Source organism: Narcine bancroftii, chromosome 2 (genome assembly GCF_036971445.1).
Source record: "Narcine bancroftii isolate sNarBan1 chromosome 2, sNarBan1.hap1, whole genome shotgun sequence".
In the NCBI taxonomy this organism is placed as follows: domain Eukaryota; kingdom Metazoa; phylum Chordata; class Chondrichthyes; order Torpediniformes; family Narcinidae; genus Narcine; species Narcine bancroftii.
The window spans coordinates 34,719,599-34,741,511 of NC_091470.1; the positions used below are offsets into that span (position 1 = coordinate 34,719,599).

At 42.0% G+C, this 21,913-nt stretch overlaps 1 protein-coding gene across 2 annotated transcripts in view; it reads left to right on the top strand.

The window, feature by feature from the left end:
- The window catches only part of kcnh5b (potassium voltage-gated channel, subfamily H (eag-related), member 5b), a 329,625-nt gene that overhangs the window by 211,734 nt on the left and 95,978 nt on the right, over positions 1–21,913 (top strand). For both annotated transcript variants that reach the window (XM_069916256.1, XM_069916255.1), the window contains one exon: positions 10,155–10,351. In XM_069916256.1, coding sequence (XP_069772357.1) covers positions 10,155–10,351 — 197 coding nt within the window. The remainder of the gene's footprint in view (positions 1–10,154; positions 10,352–21,913) is intronic.

Sequence of the window (21,913 nt, forward strand, 5' to 3'; positions counted from 1 at the left end):
CCTCCATCACTTCTTCTCTCATGATTTGTACCTCCAAAGTAAATATCACCAGCTTCTCCAATAGAACTTTGGGCTGAAATTACTAATCAAAAAAGAGTTATAAAGTATAAAGAAATAATTAATATTGATATATTTTACCTGTCCTCAGAAAAATAGAAAACAAGTAAATTAATGAGTTGGTGTCGTTGCAAGTTATTAAAATAACCAATTCAGTGGTTCTCAATCTTTTTCTTTCCACTCACATACCACTTTAATTATTCCCTATGTCATCGGTGCTCTGTGTTTAGTAAGAGATTGCTTAAGGTGGAATGTGAGTGGGAAGGGAAGGTTGAGAATCGTTGCTCTAAACCCAATTGTTTCTGAAATATTTTGCTTGAGTAAAATGGTCATTGGCCCATTTCCTTTGGAGTTATGAAACATAACGAGTAAATTAGGTACAATTAAAACAGTGGTTTTCAAACTTTTTTTTCCACGCACATACCACCTTAAGCAAACCCTTACTAATCACTGAGTACCGATGGCATCTCTTTCTCTTTGGCTTGGCTTCGCGGACGAAGATTTATGGAGGGGGTAAAAAGTCCACGTCAGCTGCAGGCTCGTTTGTGGCTGACAAGTCCGATGCGGGACAGGCAGACACGATTGCAGCGGTTGCAGGGGAAAATTGGTTGGTTGGGGTTGGGTGTTGGGTTTTTCCTCCTTTGCCTTTTGTCAGTGAGGTGGGCTCTGCGGTCTTCTTCAAAGGAGGTTGCTGCCCGCCAAACTGTGAGGCGCCAAGATGCACGGTTTGAGGCGTTATCAGCCCACTGGCGGTGGTCAATGTGGCAGGCACCAAGAGATTTCTTTAGGCAGTCCTTGTACCTTTTCTTTGGTGCACCTCTGTCACGGTGGCCAGTGGAGAGCTCGCCATATAACACGATCTTGGGAAGGCGATGGTCCTCCATTCTGGAGACGTGACCCATCCAGCGCAGCTGAATCTTCAGCAGCGTGGACTCGATGCTGTCGACCTCTGCCATCTCGAGTACTTCGACGTTAGGGATGTAAGCGCTCCAATGGATGTTGAGGATGGAGCGGAGACAACGCTGGTGGAAGCGTTCTAGGAGCCGTAGGTGGTGCCGGTAGAGGACCCATGATTCGGAGCCGAACAGGAGTGTGGGTATGACAACGGCTCTGTATACGCTTATCTTTGTGAGGTTTTTCAGTTGGTTGTTTTTCCAGACTCTTTTGTGTAGTCTTCCAAAGGCGCTATTTGCCTTGGCGAGTCTGTTGTCTATCTCATAGGGATTACTTAAAGTGATATGTGAGTGGAAAGAAAAAGGTTGAGAACCACTGAAGTAATTCAATCTTCTGTGTAATGTCGATCCATTTCAGCCAAGATAACATGCTTTGAAACTTGACTCTAGCTACCAGTATTAGATCTGCTATAAAGTTGGATGAATGTTTTGAGCTCTGCCTCAAAATTCGTTCCTACACAGATGACTGTATTTCGAGACACTGATTGTAATGCAGTGACATGAAAACATATTCCAGTGTCATCCCAGTGGGTTCAGGCAAGTTAGCAAGGTAAAGGAATTCAAATGTAGATTTAGGTTAGAGAAAAGCAAATCAACATAATGGATCTGAAACTCTGTGGATGCCTGTGACCCAGAGCAGCCATTCTGAAGGGGGCCCCAACATACCTCTGGAGACCACAGCATATTAATGGAAAAGCTTTGTTTTCTTTTCACCTCACATAACAAATACGTTTTATGTTTTTTATGTAGTCAGTAGGAGAGAAGTATGCAAAAATATAAAAATTGACTGCTTCACAGGGAAGCTTTGAGTAGAGTCTTGGGGAGGGTGGGCTTAGCCAAAATAAGGTTAAGAATAGCTGACAAGAGTCTTACAATTAGATTTTAACTTTTCCTTTGGGGCTAAAAATGTTATGAATAGAGATACTGCTCAATGAGTACTCCTAGAACCATAGAACCATAGAAAAAATACAGCACAGAAAACAGGCCATTTGGCCCTTCTAGGCTGTGCCAAAACATAATTTCTCTAGTCCCATTGCACCCATTCCTTAACCCTCCAGACCACTCCCATCCAAGAATCTATCCAATTGATTCTTAAAACTTAAGAGTGAGCCCACATTTACCAGGTTAGATGGCAGCTCATTCCAAACTACCACCACTCTCTGAATGAAAAAGTTCCCCCAAATGTTCCCCATTTCACCCTAAAGCCATGTCCTCTCGTATTTATCTCTCCCAATTTAAGTGGAATAAGCCTACCTGCATTCACTTTGTCTATTCCCCTCATAATTTTGTCAACCACCCCCCCCCCTCAAATCTTCCCTTATTCTTCTACACTCCAAAGAATAAAGTCCCAACCTGTTTAATCTTTCCCTGTATCTCAATACCTGAAAACCTGGCAACATCCTAGTAAATCTTCTCTGCACTCATTCAATCTTACTGATATCTTTCCTGTAGTTTGGTGACCAGAAATTCCCTGAAAGTAATCAAGTGGTTTGGGCACAGGGTCTTGCACTAAAACAGGAGGTGTCTACTAAAAATCAGGACCTCAGTGAATTTAGCACAGTTACAGACAATTAGCTGCTTAGCTATCAGAGGAGAGAGCTAGCCCTCAATGGAACATTCCACATAACAGCCAAACAGTGGAAAGACATTTTATGGCCACCATGAGTCATAAAGTCACGGTGCACCATGCAGTCATGAACAGCAGCCCAAAGATGGCCCATCTGGGTAGGAGCTTCCTATGAGAATATTACCAAGGATATCGCTACTGATTCATAGGGAAAGCGAATTGTCATCCAGCCACCACTCATGCTACTAGGATTTCAAAGCTTACCTTTTCCTACCTTATGTGAAACGGGAAAAGCATGAGAATGTGAACATATTGAAAAATATCAGATTTTCAATTCTTATATTGCTTAAATATTTTTCTGATATAAATTATTCAAAGCATAACACTGTTGAACTATCTCCCATTTAGGGCAAATAGCAACCTTCATTGTATGGAGAAGTTGATAACTGGTGGGGCAACGATTGGCATCACTGCAGCCCCTGCAGTTCTACAGCTAGAAAGGTTGCTAATGGACTGTTGCTAATGGAAGGAACACAGAAAATCTTTTTCTCCCCACGTTTGTTATTAAGCTGGAAGAAGTGGTGGTGGCGATAGAAGTCCTCAACTGCTTTAAAAGGAACTTGGAATGTGCACAGTGTCATAACTGACACGATCACTGTCAGCAAGATAGGATAAGGTTGGATCACTTTATTTGGCAGACAATGAGTTGACGTCCTCTCTCTCTCTGTGAGTCTTTGGAATTCACAAAAAGACCTTAGCCAATTGAAGAAATGTTCCAAATAATCATGTGCTCAAACTGCATTAACACTCCTTACATAGGTTGTATTTATAAATCCTGAAAAAATTTTTATGCCTGTTCGAACTGATTCCAAGTCTAACTCTAAGGCAGGTTCTGAAAAATCTCCTTTGCAATATTTTTAAACTGGAATAAGGAATCTTATGAGGCCTTGAAATCAGAGCCAGCTAAAGCAAACTAGCAAATTAGATTAAGGAATCCAATCAGTCAAGGTGCAGTGGCAAACATTTAAACCAGTCTCTCAGAACCCAAAGAATAGATGCAGACCAATGAGGAAGAAGGATGTTGTTCAACTCCATTGTTGTCCAATTAAAAAGTCAAAGAGTGTGTCAAATGTGAAGAACAAACGCATAATTCCACAAAGGCATGAATAAGTTAGAAAGTCAGACAGAATATAAAAGAGCAATGAATGACCAAAAGATTAAGACCAGAAAGAAAGAGTCTAAAGTTAGCAAGGATTTAAAACCAGATAGTACAAGGTCTCATAATTTAAAAAAAATGAGATAACAAAGCGAACATTGGTCCTATAGATGCTCTGTAAGAGAATTAATAATGAGGAACTAGGAGATGGTGGATGAATTAAATCATCTGTCTTTATTGTAGCTAACAGGAAGCAGGCAGTAGGTATAAGAACTTATTTTCCTGGTTGGAAAGATGTAATGAGTGTGGCCTTATAACTATCAGTACTGGGGCCTTGACTTTTTTTTTAACAATTTTTACCTGATTTGGATGCAAGCACCAAAGGTGTGGATATTAACTTTGCTGGTGGCAGAAAGATAGCAGAAAAGTAAGTAATGAAGAGGACATAGAAAGCTATTAAAGGATATAGTCAGGTTAGGTGATCAGGTCTTTTCTTTGGCTTGGCTTCGTGGATGAAGATTTATGGAGGGGTAAAGTCCACGTCAGCTGCAGGCTCATTTGTGGCTGACAAGTCCGATGCAGGACAGGCAGACACGATTGCAGCGGTTGCAAGGGAAAATTGGTGGGTTGGGGTTGGGTGTTGGGTTTTTCCTCCTTTGTCTTTTGACAGTGAGGTGGGCTCTGCGGTCTTCTTCAAAGGAGGTTGCTGCCCGCCAAACTGTGAGGCGCCAAGATGCATGGTTTGAGGCGAGATCAGCCCACTGGCGTTGGTCAATGTGGCAGGCACCAAGAGCTTTCTTTAGGCAGTCCTTGTACCTCTTCTTTGGTGCACCTCTGTCTCGGTGGCCAGTGGAGAGCTCGCCATATAACATGATCTTGGGAAGGCGATGGTCCTCCATTCTGGAGATGTGACCTACCCAGCGCAGTTTGATTTTCAGCAGCGTGGATTCGATGCTGTCGGCCTCTGCCATCTCGAGTACTTCGATGTTGGAGATGAAGTTGCTCCAATGAATTTGAGGATGGAGCGGAGACAACGCTGGTGGAAGCGTTCTAGGATCCGTAGGTGATGCCGGTAAAGGACCCATGATTCAGAGCCGAACAGGAATGTGGGTATGACAACGGCTCTGTATACGCTAATCTTTGTGAGGTTTTTCAGTTGGTTGTTTTTCCAGACTCTTTTGTGTAGTCTTCCAAAGGCGCTATTTGCCTTGGTGAGTCTGTTGTCTATCTCGTTGTCGATCCTTGCATCCGAGGAAATGGTGCAGCCGAGATAGGTAAACTGGTTGACCATTTTGAGTTTTGTGTGCCCGATGGAGATGTGGGGGAGCTGGTAGTCATGGTGGGGAGCTGGCTGATGGAGGACCTCAGTTTTCTTCAGGCTGACTTCCAGGCCAAACATTTTGGCAGTTTCCGCAAAACAGGACGTTAAGCACTGAAGAGCTGGCTCTGAATGGGTAAAGATCTGGTAAATAACATGTAATGTGTGAAAATGAGGAATTGCCTTTTTTGGTAGATAAATCAAGTTTGTCAATACTTGTACACCTCATCTATAAATATGCTGGTGTTTTTCAAATTTGCATTGAGTAACTAGACTTTTCTGTAATGTAGATAGGTGGAATAGTGGATAATGAAGAAGGTTTTCAAGGATTGCAGAGGGATTTGGGCTGCTTAGAAAAGTGGGCTGAAAAATGGCAGATGGAATTTAATGCTGATAAGTGTGAGGTGCTTCATTTTGGTAAGAAGAATCAGAATAGCACATACGTGGTAAATGGGAGAGCATTGAGGAATACAGAAGAGCAGAAAGATTTAGAAGTAACGGTACATCGTTCCCTGAAGGTAGAAACTCATGTGAATAGGGTGGTGAAGAAGGCTTTTAGTATGCTGGCCTTTATCAATCATTGCATGGAATATAGGAGTTGGGAGGTGATGTTGAGATTGTATAAGACGTTGGTGCGGCCTAATTTGGAGTTCTGTGTGCAGTTCTGGTCGCCTAATTATAGGAAGGATATAAACAGAGTGGAGAGAGTGCAGAAAAGGTTTACCAGAATGTTGCCTGGGTTTAAGCATCTGGAGTATGGGGAGAGATTGGACAGATTGGGTCTTTATTCTTTGGAGCGTAGAAGGTTGAGAGGGGATTTGATAGAAGTATTTAAGATTATGAAAGGGATAGACAGAATGGATGTGGATAGACTATTTCCGTTAAGAGGAGGAAAGATTAAAACAAGAGGACATGAGTTAAGAATTAAGGGGCAGAGGTTTAGAGGTAACATGAGGGGGAACTTCTTTACTCAGAGAGTGGTAGCCATGTGGAATGATCTTCCGGGAGAAATAGTGGCGGCGGAGTCAATTGTATTATTTAAGAAAAGGTTGGACAGGTATATGGATGAGAAGAAGATGGAGGGTTATGGGCATTGTGCAGGGAGGTGGGACTAGAAAGGGGTGTTTGGTTCGGTGCGGACTAGAAGGGCCTAATGGCCTGTTTCCGTGCTGTAATTGTTATATTATTATATTATATTATTATATATTCTCTGAGATAGAAGGATCTGAGCATTTTAATACATGATTCACAAGAAAAGTTAAAGTGCAGGTACAGCAGGTTATTATGAAAGCTGATAAGTATTGCTGGTGCAGATATTACAGCTGCCTCACAGTTCCAGTGACTTGGTTTGATTATGATGTCTAGAGCTGTCTGTATGGAGTTTGCTCATGTACCCTGAGAACTCCCCCCACAGTGCTCCAATTTCATCTCACATTCCATAACCATACTGGTTGTTAAGTCAATTGGCTACCGTAAATGATGAGTAGTAGGGAAATAAGGGGTGTGTTACTAGGCACGTGACAGAGAATGTGTTACAGAAAAATGATTGGGGAGTTGGATTGATGGAATTGTTCGGAGAGTCAGCATGGACTCCATCAGCCAAATGAATTCATTCTTTGGTCTAAAATAATGCAAGGTGGATTTTTGCTAGGCGGATTTGAAATTTAAAGAAGGAGGTTATACTTCAGTTATATTGGGGGTTTGTGAGCCCTCATTTTGGGTACTGTGTACAATATTGGTCTCCTTATCCAAGGAAGAATTATAATGCATTGGAAGTAGTTCTTGGAAGATTTACTGGATTAATACCTGAAAAGATGGGTGGACTTCTGAAGAAAGGTTGGACTAGCTAGACTTGTACCTGTCCGATTTCAGAAGTGTGCGATATATTTAGACTACATGCATACATAGAAATGAATCTGAGTCAGCTTGACTGGATGTAGTGGAGGGGATGTCTTCTCTTATTGAAGAATCTAAAATGAGGGGAGGTTGTTTTAAAATAAGAAGCCACTTATATAAGACTTAGAGATGAGCCTTTGGAATCCACTTCCTTATGCAATGATGAAGACAGTCTTTGAAGCAGCAGTTCATTAATACTTGATAAGGCAAGGGAGTGAAGATTTACTACAGGCCGGTGAGAATTCAGAGTAAATGGTGGAGCCAACTCAAGGGCTGAATGGCTTATTTCTGCTTCTAATTCATATGATTATGTTTTTTCAACCATTTTATTTCTTTGATGCAAAATGAACACTTTAATTGTTCATGAAATAAAGAACAATTTAATACTGGATTGATATTTTTAGGGGCAAAGATTCCACAAACTCTGTGTAGCAGAAAAGCATTCTCAAAATAATTAATCAAGATTCGGAGCAATTGTAGTTGTTTTCAGTTTCCTTGGCATGCACAAAAAAAAGCAATTTTTAAATTATTATTATTATCCGTGAATCATATGAGCCATGTCAAAATCTTCCGTGCTTGATGCTGTTTCATATACACGAGGCTGATAATTATATTTAAAAAGAAATTAATTTCTTTTGAAAGTTGAATGAGCTTCTAGGTTTGGCACACAGCTGCTGTGTTATAAATAGCACTGTTGCAGCTGCTCAGCCTCCAAACTAAAACCACAGCAAAGAACGGTGTAATAATATAGCGAGCCACAACTTAGAGTGGCAATGATGGTCAGACGAGCGGTGCTCACCAAGTTTCAACATGGGAAACTATTTAAGGTGAGCAGTGTAAACCTCGGAAGCATGGATCAATAGGTGCTGCTTTACCCCAGGCTGCGTGAAAGCAGAATCTTGCTGTCCCATGTTGCGAATCAAATGAAGTTTCTGTGGGGGACATTACTTAACATTCAAGATTATTTTATCGTCATGTAACAAAACAGAAAATGTAATATTACCACAAAATTTCCTTTGGTCTACCATAAGGCAGAATGTCTATGGCTTCACCTCCAGCACTCCCTCAGCCTCCCCAGCCTCAAAGCCTTCGGTCCAAACCATCAGAAACCTGAGCTCCAGATCCACATCTCTGACATGATTAGGAAGCCTCCAGCAGCCTCTCACATCTGATTCTGATACCTGGTACCCCTTCAGCCAGTATCAAGCCAGTCTCCAGCAGTCTGCAGTCTGGTACGAGTCCCTTCACTGTAGTCACCCACAGTCTATGTGGGGTCCTCGTCTTGTGTCACCAGAACCTGCTACCTGTGTGTTCTTCAGCTTCAGAGCCCCTCACTAGTCCACCGCCAAGGTCACCATCCTGTGGGTCAAGGTTGACAGCCCTTGCCAGTAACTTGCTGTGCCTGAGTGAGTTTAAAAGGTTGGGTGTAATGAATGTTTGTTACTTTTGAAGAGTTCTGGCCCTTTAATTCATAGAGCATCTAATGCCTAGGAATAATCACAGTAAAACCACTCCTAACTGGAATAGCAGGAAACAGGCATGATGCACTATCAATGACTCAAAAGACTGAAGTTAAGCAAAACTGATAGGCTTTTATTTGTAATAGAATGAAGACACATCCCTGCTGGTCGACTGTCCCGAACTGAAGAAGAGGCTGAGGGACAGTCACCTTCATTCAGGAGCCTGTGGGGGGTGGGGGGGGGGGTGGGCGCGCACAAGTACAGTCAGCCATTGGGTGTGCCCAGACAGATAAATACCACAAGGTAGTAACCTGAATAGGGAGTGGAGGGGAGAAGCCCAGGTGGAAGATGATAGGTTTGATGGGGAAGAAATCAGAGTGTGTCTTTCTCAGTTTTCTGCTCTTCCAATGAGTTCTTAGCTTTCTTCTGCTTTTTCCATTTCTTCACCCTCCTATCTGTATTCACCTATCATCTGCCAGCCCAAGTTCCTTCCCCTCCCCCCATTCTTTCATTCAGGCTTTTGCCTGTTTCCTTTTATTCCTAATGAAGGTTTCCAGCAAGATATGTTCACTCTATTCATTTCCATGGATGCTGCTTCGCCTATTGGTTGCTCCAGCACTTTATGTGTGGCACAGCGAGGAATCCAACTACCGTATTTGACAGCATATAAAACCCATGGCCAGAGGGCTCAGCTCAACAGGCTGCTCGCTCACTGCCACCCACCCCTGCGCCTCATTTAGTTTGCTCGGGGGGCCGTGCTTGTCCAATGAAGGCTTGGCATGGAGCCTGATCACTGAGGCCCAGTGCTCCCCTCAAAGCAACCGATCGATTGTATCTTCGGTGTTTACTACAAACATGACCGTTGCACTGCTGGCGAGGGCCGCCATGGTCGGCCTTCTCACCGGGGGAAGTGAGTGGCGGTGGCGGCTCCATAAAGCATGGGCCACCCAAGGGAAGGTGGCCCGCAACGCTGCGGGCCTGCTTCCTGGACAGCCACAGCACCTTCACAGGCTTCTTGAAGCTGGGCGAGTAGCCGGCGACCTGCTCAATTTCAACTTCGAATATTAGATCCAGGAGATATTTTTGAGTCAACTTTTGGGAAATATGGGTCTTATATGTCATCAAATATGGTAAATATATGAATAAAGGTATGTAGGAAAGAAAATGACCATTATTTTTACAGACTATCTTGAAATAGAAACATAATTTGATGAAGTCACTATTCATTAAGAAGCCTTATTTTATCTACAAAAGTACACAAATGTAATTTCTATTCTGAACCAACAAAATCCTCTAATTTATCTTGAGAAGGATTGTGAGAATTTTTTTTGGCCAACTCCTGTGCTTTGAAACTTTTAGAGGACACTGTTAAGCTAATATATTTTGGAGTGTATGGATCGCAAGAGGTGAAGGAGGAACCTCATTTCTATCATTTTAATTTCCTTCCCTGTTTCCCTGTGCCACATGCTATTATCAACTGGTCAATTGCGAAGCCTGTTTACACCTAACTCCAGGCTACAGATATTCGTGATCAGATACCGTGTGACTGAATTCTTTCATTTCCGAAGTACAATGACTCTACATCATTTAGACTTCCATTACTCCAACCTTAACCCCTCATGAATGATTTGGAATCCATCACACGAGTCAAAATTACAAAATTGTCTCTCTTGCCAGATTCCCTTTTTTAAAAAAGGAAACAAAAATTCCGATTAATCTTACTGTTTTCCTTCCAAATACTTTATAGGGAAAGGAGACGTATTTGGGGATATCTTCTGGAAAGAGACCACCTTGGCTCATGCCTGTGCGAATGTTCGGGCTTTGACATATTGTGACCTTCATATCATTCGCCGGGAAGCCTTACTGAAAGTCCTGGAATTCTACACTCTATTTGCAAATTCTTTTTCACGAAACCTCATATTGACGTGCAATCTAAGGAAGCGAGTGAGTAACCTTTTTACTGCAGTTCTCTGCTTAAATTTGGGTTTTAATCCTGCACTGTATGACTTTGGATTGTAGTTACATTTGGCTCAACACTTGTGTGGCAAAGTAAAGGCCAAATGTTGAACAATGTGCTCAGCATTGATGGGACATGGTATTTGTTGCAAACTGAGAATTTACTGTTCTAATAAATTTAAGGCTGGTAGAATAATTATCTGGTTTTAAGCCTCAGGGCTTCTGAAGTCACAAGCAGCACATTTCCAGGCACTTGCTTGCTCTGCACTGCACCAGCCCTGCCTCCCAATGCCATGTGGTTATTCAGGTATGTCCAGCGGTGGCAGGGGAAGATTAGGTAAGTTCAAATGGTACAGCAACACAGGCATCATTGAGGGAACTCGTTTGCACTTGTCTGTCCCACACAGTTAGAAAATTTCAAGTTTGGATGAATTGGTGTTTACTGAGAGTTCAGAAAACTCTGAAGTGTTGATTTTCTCAGGCCATAATGTATTTAAAGATGGAAGCTGATGAATATCATTTGCCTCTGTTTCCCAAATGAATTCATCCAGACTGAGGATGGATATTGGGCAAACAGGCATTTGGCACCAGAATGCAGCCAAAGGATAGAGGAAATCACAAAGGAATCAGAAACTTGGGGAAGGGAGAGTTAGAAAGAGATCTGATGAATTGTGATGGAGCAAATCAGTAGTCTTTTTGGATAAATTGGAAGGTAATGGAAGAATGGTCCTTTTATGAAGGGGGCTCAGAAGATCAGGGAAAATGGAAAGAGAGCAGCTGATTGGATGCTTTTGGGGTTGGGGGTGGGAGATTGGAAGAGGCCATGCAGGAGAAATGGGAAGTATTTGGAAGCTGTGTTCCTTTGTTTCTTGGGTCAATTGGGTAAGCTGGATATTATAAACAAATATGAAAGATGCTTGTTGCCTGGCCTTACCTCCTCTATCCCGAGGCCTGAAAAACGTGGCCCACCAGGTGTAAATTTTAATTGGTGATTCTTCTTCTTTGGCTTGGCTTCGCGGACGAAGATTTATGGAGGGGGTAAAAAGTCCACGTCAGCTGCAGGCTCGTTTGTGGCTGACAAGTCCGATGCAGGACAGGCAGACACGATTGCAGCGGTTGCAGGGGAAAATTGGTTGGTTGGGGTTGGGTGTTGGGTTTTTCCTCCTTTGCCTTTTGTCAGTGAGGTGGGCTCTGCGGTCTTCTTTAAAGGAGGTTGCTGCCCGCCAAACTGTGAGGCGCCAAGATGCACGGTTTGAGGCGTTATCAGCCCACTGGCGGTGGTCAATGTGGCAGGCACCAAGAGATTTCTTTAGGCAGTCCTTGTACCTTTTCTTTGGTGCACCTCTGTCACGGTGGCCAGTGGAGAGCTCGCCATATAACACGATCTTGGGAAGGCGATGGTCCTCCATTCTGGAGACGTGACCCATCCAGCGCAGCTGGATCTTCAGCAGCGTGGACTCGATATATAGCCTCTTTCTGGTATTAAAGCTATTCAGCTTTCTCCTGGACATGGGTTGGTTGCCTGGTCTCACTCACGATGGTTTGGAAGGAAGTTAGGACTATATTCGCACAAATGCTGGAGAAACAAAAGGGGGGGGGGTGATGAGGGTGGGAGATGATAGATGGAGAGGGGGGAGAAACACTGTTGGGGGTGGAGTCTAGGCTAGGTGGAGAGAGAAAGGAAGTAGGAACTGGAATAGCTCCTCCCCCCTCTCCATCTACCATCTCCCAACCTCACCTCCCTCCCCCTTCCTACTTTTGTTCAGGCATCTCTCATGTCCCCCCATACCTTGATGAAGGACACAAGCCCAAAACGTTGGTTCTGTATCTTTACCTTTGCTACATAAAGGCACAGTTTGACCTGCTGAGTTTCTCCAGCATTTGTGTGTTTTTTTCACTTAACAACAGGGTCAACAGAATCCTTTGTTTTACCTAGAACTAGATTCAGATTTCTAACATTGCAATGTCAGACCTTGTCCAAACATGGCGGTTTGGAGGACATGTATATATATATATATATATATATTTAAATAAAAATCTCCTTATGTTTCCATTCAGAATAATCATCCACTGGTGCAGGGAAATTAACTGTGAACTTCATAATGTTAAACGGCTAAACTTTGGCATTCTTCTCCGAAGATTAAATTCTGAAAATAAACTTTTCATGTTGCTCTACCATGTGTTTAAGTATATTTTCTATGTTGATGTGGAGCAGTGGTTTTCAAATTGCCCCCAAACTTGCATTCCACCCTAAGCAATTCCTATGCCATAGGTGCTCTGTAATTAGTAAGGGGTTGCTTAAGGTGGTATGTGAGTGGAAAGAAAAAGGTTGAAAACCACTGTTTCAAATTGTTCCTCATTGACTCGTTATGTGCATGGTTTCATAACTCCACAGGAAATGGGCCAATGACAATTTTTCTCGTGAAATAATTGGGTCAAGGACAGCGGTTCTCAACCTTCCCTTCCCACTTACATATTTCTGGCACAGGGATTGCTTAAAGTGGAATATGAGTTTGGGGGGCAGTTTGAAAACCACTGATGTAGACAACACTTTGGGCACATTCATTGTGCAAGGTGAGGTCGCTGCTCATATGTAGCAATGATATACTGTATGTTATGCCTTATTTGTAGTAGTTACTGTTGGTCTCAAATTAAAAATAAGGTGAATGTGAAACAGCTGTTAATTCGGATGATGGGTTGTCACCTGATAGCAAAAATTTTGCAGAAGATCCATTCAGAATCTCGGTTAGCTTCTGATTCTTTCCTGATAGGTAATTATGTTGAAAGGTGTTAAATAATTGTATTTGCATCATACATGGCGTAACACCTTTAACTGTTTATCCCAAAGGTTATTTTCATTTGATTTCAAATGTGTGGTCCTGTGCGGTTGTTTCTAATCTGGTGCTCTCAATTATTACCACTCAGTCCTTTATACCCTGATATGATTGGTATTACTGATCTTTGGCATTTGTCCTTTTTAATGAAGATGTCACACAGTAGAGTTTTTGGTAGCATCTCCTTTATTTTGTATGATTTCTTGGACCAATTCAATAGCAACATTAGATGAAGAATACTCCTAACACAACCTTTTCATTTCCACTCACATACCATAGTATTCCCTATGTCGTAGGTGCTCTGTGATTAGTAGGGGATTGCTTAAGGTGGTATGTGGGTGGAAAGAAAATGTTTGAAAACCACTGTTTTAATCCTATCTAATTGACTTGCCATGTGCATGGTTTCATAACTCCAAAGGAAATGGGCCAATAACAATTTTTCTCAAGTAAAATATTTCAGTAACAAATGGATCTAGAGCAGTGATTGTCAACCTTCCTTTCCCACTCACACACCACCTTAAGCAATCCCTTACTAATTACAGAGCGCTGATGGCATAGAGATTACTTAAAATGGTATGTGAGTGGAAAGAAAAAGGTTGAGAACCACTGTCCTAACTTGGGGTGATATAATAATCTAAACTGAGTCAAATCAGTCCCATATCCCAATGTTTTGACAACCTTGATTATTGAGAATCAATGTTTCAAGTTCATCATTCACAAACTCCCTCAAGTAAGAATAAAACTGTTAATGAATTTTTGTGCGATGTTCTATCTTCCTGCATGTATTTCCTTATGTAAAAATAAAGCACTGCAATTCTTATCATGTGAGGTGACATTTTATGTTCACAAGTAAATAAAAAAGGGGCCATTGCACATGTATAGGGCCACATAAATTGACCCTGTATGGAGATGGGGACCACTGAATTTCTGGAAATACATTTTTGTAAAACTCCCTCATGTAGTGAATAAGGATTCATTTCAATCTCCATTGAAATACTGTACTCCTATTTAATGACTCTTTAACCGTAAAACAAAAAGAAGATTGCAAACAATGTAAATTGAATTAAAATATTTTAATGTTAAATATAGTCATTGATCTCCAGAACATGTATGTGATTAAAAAAAAACATCCTGATTACTAGAGGTGGTTGCAAGGTAATGCTCTGATTGAAATTTGCAAATAACAGTTGTAACACCTATTTGATACCTATTGTTTGAAATCTAGCACTACATTCCATTTAGTTAACTCTACATGGGAGTTAACAGGCTTCATTGTCTCAGGGATGTTGCTTGCCTTTGGATGCATTATTGTTTGTTTCTACAACTGTTAGTATACAGTTGGCCGCTACTCCTTGATGATATTCAGAGGGAATGGTTAAGAATATCATTATTTCATTCTTCTCAGTAAACTGCTTGTAGCTTGTAAATCGATAATAGGAAGTTCTATTGTTTGTGCTATTACCTATTGGGAATACTTGTGTGGTAGTTAATTCATATACGGCAGTAACATTGCACAACTTAAATTACAGAATTCCATCACAGAAGCAGTGTGTTAGGGACATGCTTTTGAGGACAAAAGAACTTCTTATAATCGGACAAGTTTTAAGCCCTGACAAACATGTCCTTAATTGCACAGCATTTGTGTAAAGCGGATTCTCCCAGCAGTGGCTTCTCTTCCTCTGTCCTTCAATGCATCTCAAGAATCTGTCCTTGGCCACTCTTCCTGAGTTATATGCTGGATGAATTCTGCAACTTCAAACATAGGCAGCCTTCCTAAGCCCATTGACGACACCTACATCTAAATCTCCAGCCCCTTCCTCTGCAGAAACACTTGTCCTCCATCAGGTTTGGGGCACCAATCTACATTAGCTTCATTATCTTTACCTTCATACCCTGAAGAAGGGCTCAGGCCCGAAACATCGACTTCTAACCTTTATCTCCGATGGATGTTGTGTAACCTGCTGTCTATTTACTACAATCATGGCGGCTGCAGACTTTCTTGTTTCACGTATTTTCATATCTAATAAAACTATCTGTCCTTTTACTGCCACCTCCATTTTTTCTTGATCAGGTTGGAATTTGCCAGAGACTATTTGAAGTAGTTGCCAAAGTCTATGAACTTTTTTCTCTTTTCCACCATTATTAGCTGCCCTCCAGCCATCTACTTCTTTATTTTCTTTGCTTCTTCACCTTTGTCTATTCATTTCTTTCCACCAACTGTCTTCATTTCTAATTGTAACTCTGTAAATGGGAAAAATCTGTGACGTCCCTCAAAACAGCAAAAGTTAGTCAATGAAATCATGGCCAATCCCAATCTTCACCCTCATCATGCCTTCCAAAGTTTATATCGTCTGGCTTTCTAAAAAAAACTCTCCATTTCAGCCATGCTCAGAATTGATGATGGGATATGCACTGCCCCCCCCCCCCCACCCCACAGTGAGTTAAAGGGATGCTAAAAAAAAGTGGTTATATTACTAAACTGGCAATGCAGGGACATTAATTGAGAGGCTACAGATATGATTTCAAAAGTAGTTGGGACCATTAAAATAACATTATTTGAATCAGCAACAATGACCATGGGTGACCATGGAACACTTATATTGTCTTAAAACCATAATAATACGCCACTGTTCTTTCATGCCTCCCAAGTATAGCCTATAGATGATACACTCAGCAAAGGGACTTACTCCTATATGGAATGATCCATCAACTCATTGTGTCAACGGCAACTCGAGATGTCTGTTAATCGTCAGCAACAAAAAAAATGTTTGTAATACTGTATTTTGCATCTAAATTTGTTGCTTTTTGTGGATATTGTTGCAAATTGAACCATAGAACACGACATAACAGGCCTTTCAGCCCATCATGCTCACCCATTATTCTGCCTTATCCCATCTATTGCACCCAGACCATAGCTCTTCAAACCCCTCCGATCTATGTACCTATCCAAATGTTGAAATTGAGCCTGCATTCACCACCTCTGCTAGCAGCTTGTTTTACCCTCTCACCACCGTCTGAGTGAAGAAGTTCCCTCTTATGTCGTTCTCAGACATTTCATCTTTTACACTCAACACATGCCCTTGTCTCACCCAACCTCTTTGGGGGGGGGGGGGGGAACCTTGCTTACATTTACCTTATCTAAACCCTTGAACATTTTGAATACTTCTATTAAATATCACCTCATTTTTTGATACTCCAGGGAATAAACTTCTAACCTATTCAACCTTTCCCTATAACTCAGCTCCTGAAGTCCAGGCAAGATGCATGTAAATTTTCTCTGCACTCTTTCAATCTTATTGATGGCTTTCTTGTGGGTAGATGATTAAACCTGCACACAAGACTCCAGATATGGCCTCACCAATGACTTGTACAATTTCAACATAACTTCCAAACCCAATACTTTGATTTATGAAGACCAGTGGGCCAAAAGCTCTCTTTATGACCCTATCTACCTGTGATGCCACTTTCAAGGAATTGTGTGTCTATATTCCTAGATTCATCTGTTCTACCATATTCTATAATGCTCAACCATTTACTGTGTAAATGGTACCTTGGCTTGTCCACACAAAATATAACAGCTCATACCTGTCCACTTTAAATTCAATCTGACATTTTGCAGCCCATTTTTCAGCTGGTCCTGATCCTGCTACATTTTGAGAGTCTTCCTCGCTGTCTACGACACTCCCAATTTTAGTGTTAAACTTTCTGATCCATTTTACCACAAATTTTCCAAATCTTTCATACAGATGAAAAACAACAATGGACTCAGAACTGATCATTGAGGCACACCACATGTCACAGGCCACCAATCAGAATGACAGAAGGAAAAGAGAAAAGGGAGAGCGAGAAGAGCTAGAGAAAAGGAGATGGGGGTGTGGGGGAGTTAAATAAGGGGTTGGCTCAGAGGGTATAGGATTTTTGGAATTCACCATGAATGAGGACTGTGTAAATTCAGTCCTTAAGTATTAAGGGAGTTAAGTCATGCAGGGTTAGTGTAGGAAAATAGTGCTGAGGCTAAAGTTAAGCCATGATTTCATTAAATGATAGAATAGGCTCAAGGGACTCGGGCTTCCACTTTCTCTGGTATATCCTACCGGTGAGATTTGGGCAAAAAAAGTGTCATTGCTGTGTGCCACAAAATTGAAAACAAATGTGCACTCCAAGTGCTGAACATAAAGGCTCCAAAGAGATCAGCAGTGTGGCACATTACGAGATATTGGTTTGGATAGAAATCCAATGATTCTGCTCACATAAGTTGGGGTTGAAGATAGAGAAGGACCAAGAAGAAATACAAAATCTGTGATTCATGCTTGATGCCCTGAACATTTCTATAGACGTTTCCACATTTGAGTCATAGAGCCATCCTGCGTGGAACTTATCCCTGCTGACCAAGTAGGAATTTTGGGCTTGTCTTATTTGGCCCACTTCCTTCTAAACCATTCCTATCCACATATCTGTTCAAATGTCTTTTGAATATCGTAATTATACCTCTTCATGAGCTTCCTCTGCCAGCTCATTCCAGACCGCACTCGGAGTGAAAAAGTCTCCCCTCCTGTTCCTTTTATGGTTCTCCCCCTCAGCTTAAATTAATTCTGTTAAATTTACATACAGCACAGTAACAGGCCAATTCGGACCATGATTCCATGCCACCCAATTAACCTCCAATCCCACCACATTTCAAGTGGTGGGAGGAAATTGGAGCCTCCCCCGCTCCCCGGGAAAACCCATGCAGACGTGGGGAGAATGTACAAACTCCTTACAGACAGCATGGGATTTGAACCCTAGTCCCGATCACTGGCACTGTAACAGCGTTGCGCTAACTGTGCCGCCTTCTTGTTCTAGAATCATCTACTCTGGGAAAAAGACTGTGAGCATTCACTCCTGATGATTTTATACCCCTGTATAAAGCCAGACTGCAGCCTCTTATGCTCCAGGGAATAAAGACTCGGCATACATGGCCTCTCCATGTCAGTCATGCCCTCAAGTCCCAGTAACATCCTGTTGAATCCCTTGCGCGCCCTTTACAACTTACTGACATCCGTCCACTAACTAAACTAAAACTGCACTTAGTACTTAAAGTGTTCTCTCGCCACCTTGCTCAGCTAAAGATGTCCCAACTTTGTACTCAATATCCCATCCAATGATTTGTCCTTAATAATGTCATTGACTGATAGTTCCAAAGAGATTCAATAGAGAAGAAGGGCCAGTATGCTGTTAACAAAGATAGCAATAACTCTGGATGAAGGCAAGGTAAATTAATTGTTGTATACAAAACTGAAATAGAATAAACAGTTGTTGAACCATGATGGAGTATGGTCAAGAAAGAAAATATGATGATAGTTAAAAAAATTCTCCAAAAGCTTAGTTATTAATATTAGAGCTTTATAGCCCAGGTAAACACAAAGGTTCTACTCCTGTCTGTTCCAAAGATCAGAGTTTTACAATTAACCTTTGTACTGTGGAATTAAACAGAACAAGTAGTTTTGTGGAAAGCAACCATACGAGTTTTATTCCAACGATTCTAATTGGAAAATAGGGAAGGGAACTGGAGTTGTGGTGATGCTTGTTGAATGTTGAATAGCCTGCAGGGTAATACAAATGGTGGCATTGCCAGAGCTGCTGTTCCAGCACTGTTGGTGCTGGTGTGGACCTGCAGAGATCTGGGAGTGGAGACATAGCACTCATACAGGGTCCAACTGTCCAGTCTGACTGCCATCAGCTCCTTACAGGATTTAAATGGCCTGTTAATGGAGCTGACGGTGGTTTTATTTATAAATTCTGCAACTGCGGGGTCTGTGCCCAAGATGGGGTGCCTACGATCAGCAGCAGGCACAAGGCGTTCAGAGCGTTCAGAGACCAGACTGGTGCAGGCAAAATGTGAAGAAACTACCCCCCCCCCCCATTTTGAGAAGGAAAAGTAGAGGAGATGATCCATGGGATGATGACCATGGCAGCGGAGCAGTGAGGAGTTATGCAGCTGAAGAACACACAAGTAGCGGGCTGTTGGGAACCCGAAGCAAGGAACCCACGCAGGCTTCTGGTGATTGCAGTCGAGGGATCCACACTAGGCTGCGGACTGTTGGAGACCGGCTCGAAACTCACAATGGGTATCAGTTATTGGAAATGGGATGCAAGAGTGTGCCAACGGCGCTGAAGGTTTCCTGATCGTGTCGGAGTTTCAGATCTGGAGCTCGGGCTGCTGATGGTTTGCACTGGACTCTGTGTGGCTGCATGAGAGCTGGCAGTAAATCCATTAAACACTCGAGAACTCTGAGGGGACTCTCTTCTGCTTCTCTATCTCTGACTGTAAGAGGCATTTCAGGCAATTTCTACTGACGGTGAATCTCTGCTTTATGGCAGATGAAACCAAATTCCACGTAATATTACATTGTCTTTATCCTATGACAATAAAGGAAATCTTGAATCTTGAATGGGAAAGCAGCCACTTGAACAAGGGATGGAAAACAACTTGGCTCTTACAAGTCCAGACAAAAGCATCAGTCAACAGCTTTGGGAGTGCATCAGATAAGAGTGCAGAGGGAAAAGTAAGTTTGAAAAATACTAACAAAATCTATAATTTGAGGTATTCTTGTCGATGTTTGAGCATAGGCAATTGAGAAGTGTTGATTAAAATTTGAATTGTAGATGAAATGATCAATAACAGCAATAACAAAATGTTGAATGCATATTGCACGGAAATTAACTCTTTTTACTTGTAAAAACACAATGTTGGAGAAACACAGCAGGTCAGACTGTACTCAGAACCTCCTCCCTCAAACAGCATTTCCAAGTGATGTAATTCTTCATTTGTGAATCTGCAGGAGTCATCTACTGCATTTGATGCTCCTGGCATGGCCTTCCCTACATCAGGGAGACTGGACGCAGACTGGGCACCTTCGCTCTGTCTGCACCAACCATTTTAATTCTGCTCCCCACTCCCACGCTGACATGTTTGTCCAGGGCCTCATATACTGTCCAACCAAGGCCACCTGTAAGTTGGAGGAACAACACCTGGGCACTTCCCAACCAGATGGCATTAACATCAACTTCCCCAGTTTCTGTCACTGTAAATGTGTGAAAAAGAAAAAGTGTATATCATGGCTAATGTGATTTATGGTGTGAAAAATAAAAAATTAAAAAAAAAACTTCCCCGGTTTCTGCTAACCCACTCCCCATGCTCCCTCTCTTCCTCATCCCTCTGCCTTCTTTCCTCCACCTTTCCACCCCCTTCCTTTTCCATTCACAGAGCCATCCCCCTCACCCTCTTTGCTATTGCGGCCCTCCCTCTCTTATCCACCTATCACCTCCTGCTTGAGGGCCATGCCCCTCCCCTCCACCATTCTGATCGGGCGCCTGCCTACATTTTGCTCCTATAGTAATGAAGAGCTCAAGCCCGAAACAATGGTTTTGTAACTTTATCTTTGCGATATGAAGAACACTCCCTGACCCGCTGAGTTTCTCCAGCGTTATGTTTTTAATCACAATGTCTGCAGATTTTCACGTTGTACTCTTTTTACTTGTAATATGGATTTTTTTTTTAAACCTTGGCTTACTCAGGAATAGTGAAAAATATGTGGAAAAGCTTTTCAAGTTTGCTTTCCAAATATATAGTTACCATACCAGCAAACCTATTTTTTATGACAAGGAGCTGTATTTACTCGTGCTAGTTACTGTCTTCCTTTTTCAAAGACTGGTTACAGAACATTTCATTTAGTAATTTCTGCTCCTAGTAATGCCAAGAGTTTGCTTATGTTCCTGTTGTCAAGATTCCCATTTTATATGGTTTTGCACTAAATCTATTCATACCCATGTTTTAAATAAATGGATTTCTGCTGCACTTGGTGTCATCATATTCTGTTGCCGCACTGGGAAAGATGATTGCACTCTTAAGTTGATAAGGTAGATGATGGATATTCTTAGTGGTGTTATAGAAAGCTCTGCAAAGCAGCTTCATTATTTTATTCCAGTTAAGGACTGATCCCTCTGAGGTAATATCTCTACACAGTCAAGGCAGCAATGATGTTCTGCGTTACAGCATTCTCTATCCACTCTGTCAGCACAGTCATGCAGGACACGCATCTCAGCAACACAATATACATTCACATAGCAGAAGCTGAGACATTCACAATTCAGGCCCTGACTTGGAGTGGAACAAATAAGTCTGGCTTTCAGGCTGCTTTCAGGAGTTCAGTTGCTCCCAACATTTAATGTTTTCTCCTTTCAGTTTGTACTTTAATTGGGCTTAGCACATTTGGTGGTAGCATCTATATCGCTATAGGTGTCCGGAAATTTGATGCATATATCTGATAGACTGCAGTGGAAAGATGCCGCTACATTAGGCTAAAGAGCTGCATGAAGTGGTCCCTTCCATTGTCACACTCTCGACATGAGGTGGTGTGAAAGCAGAAAACTGCAGGGCTCTGACATCTCCTTTCTCTTTAAAAATCCAACCCTGGCAAGTCAGATTTGAAAGGCTCAGCAGAAGGAAGTAATAGGACTTTGTCTGCAGGAGGAACGGGCCTTTGGCTTTCATATATTTTATTGATCTCCTGGTGCTCCCTTGCCTTCTCACTGTGTAAGGGGCCAAAGTGCATTTACCAAAGTCTTATTGCTTGAAGAGTATTACGTGCAGGATAGGTTGTCGGCACAATTAACTTCAAGTCAGCTTGTACGATACATCACTGTTTCCTAGAATAGGTCAGCTATTCCTGGCCTT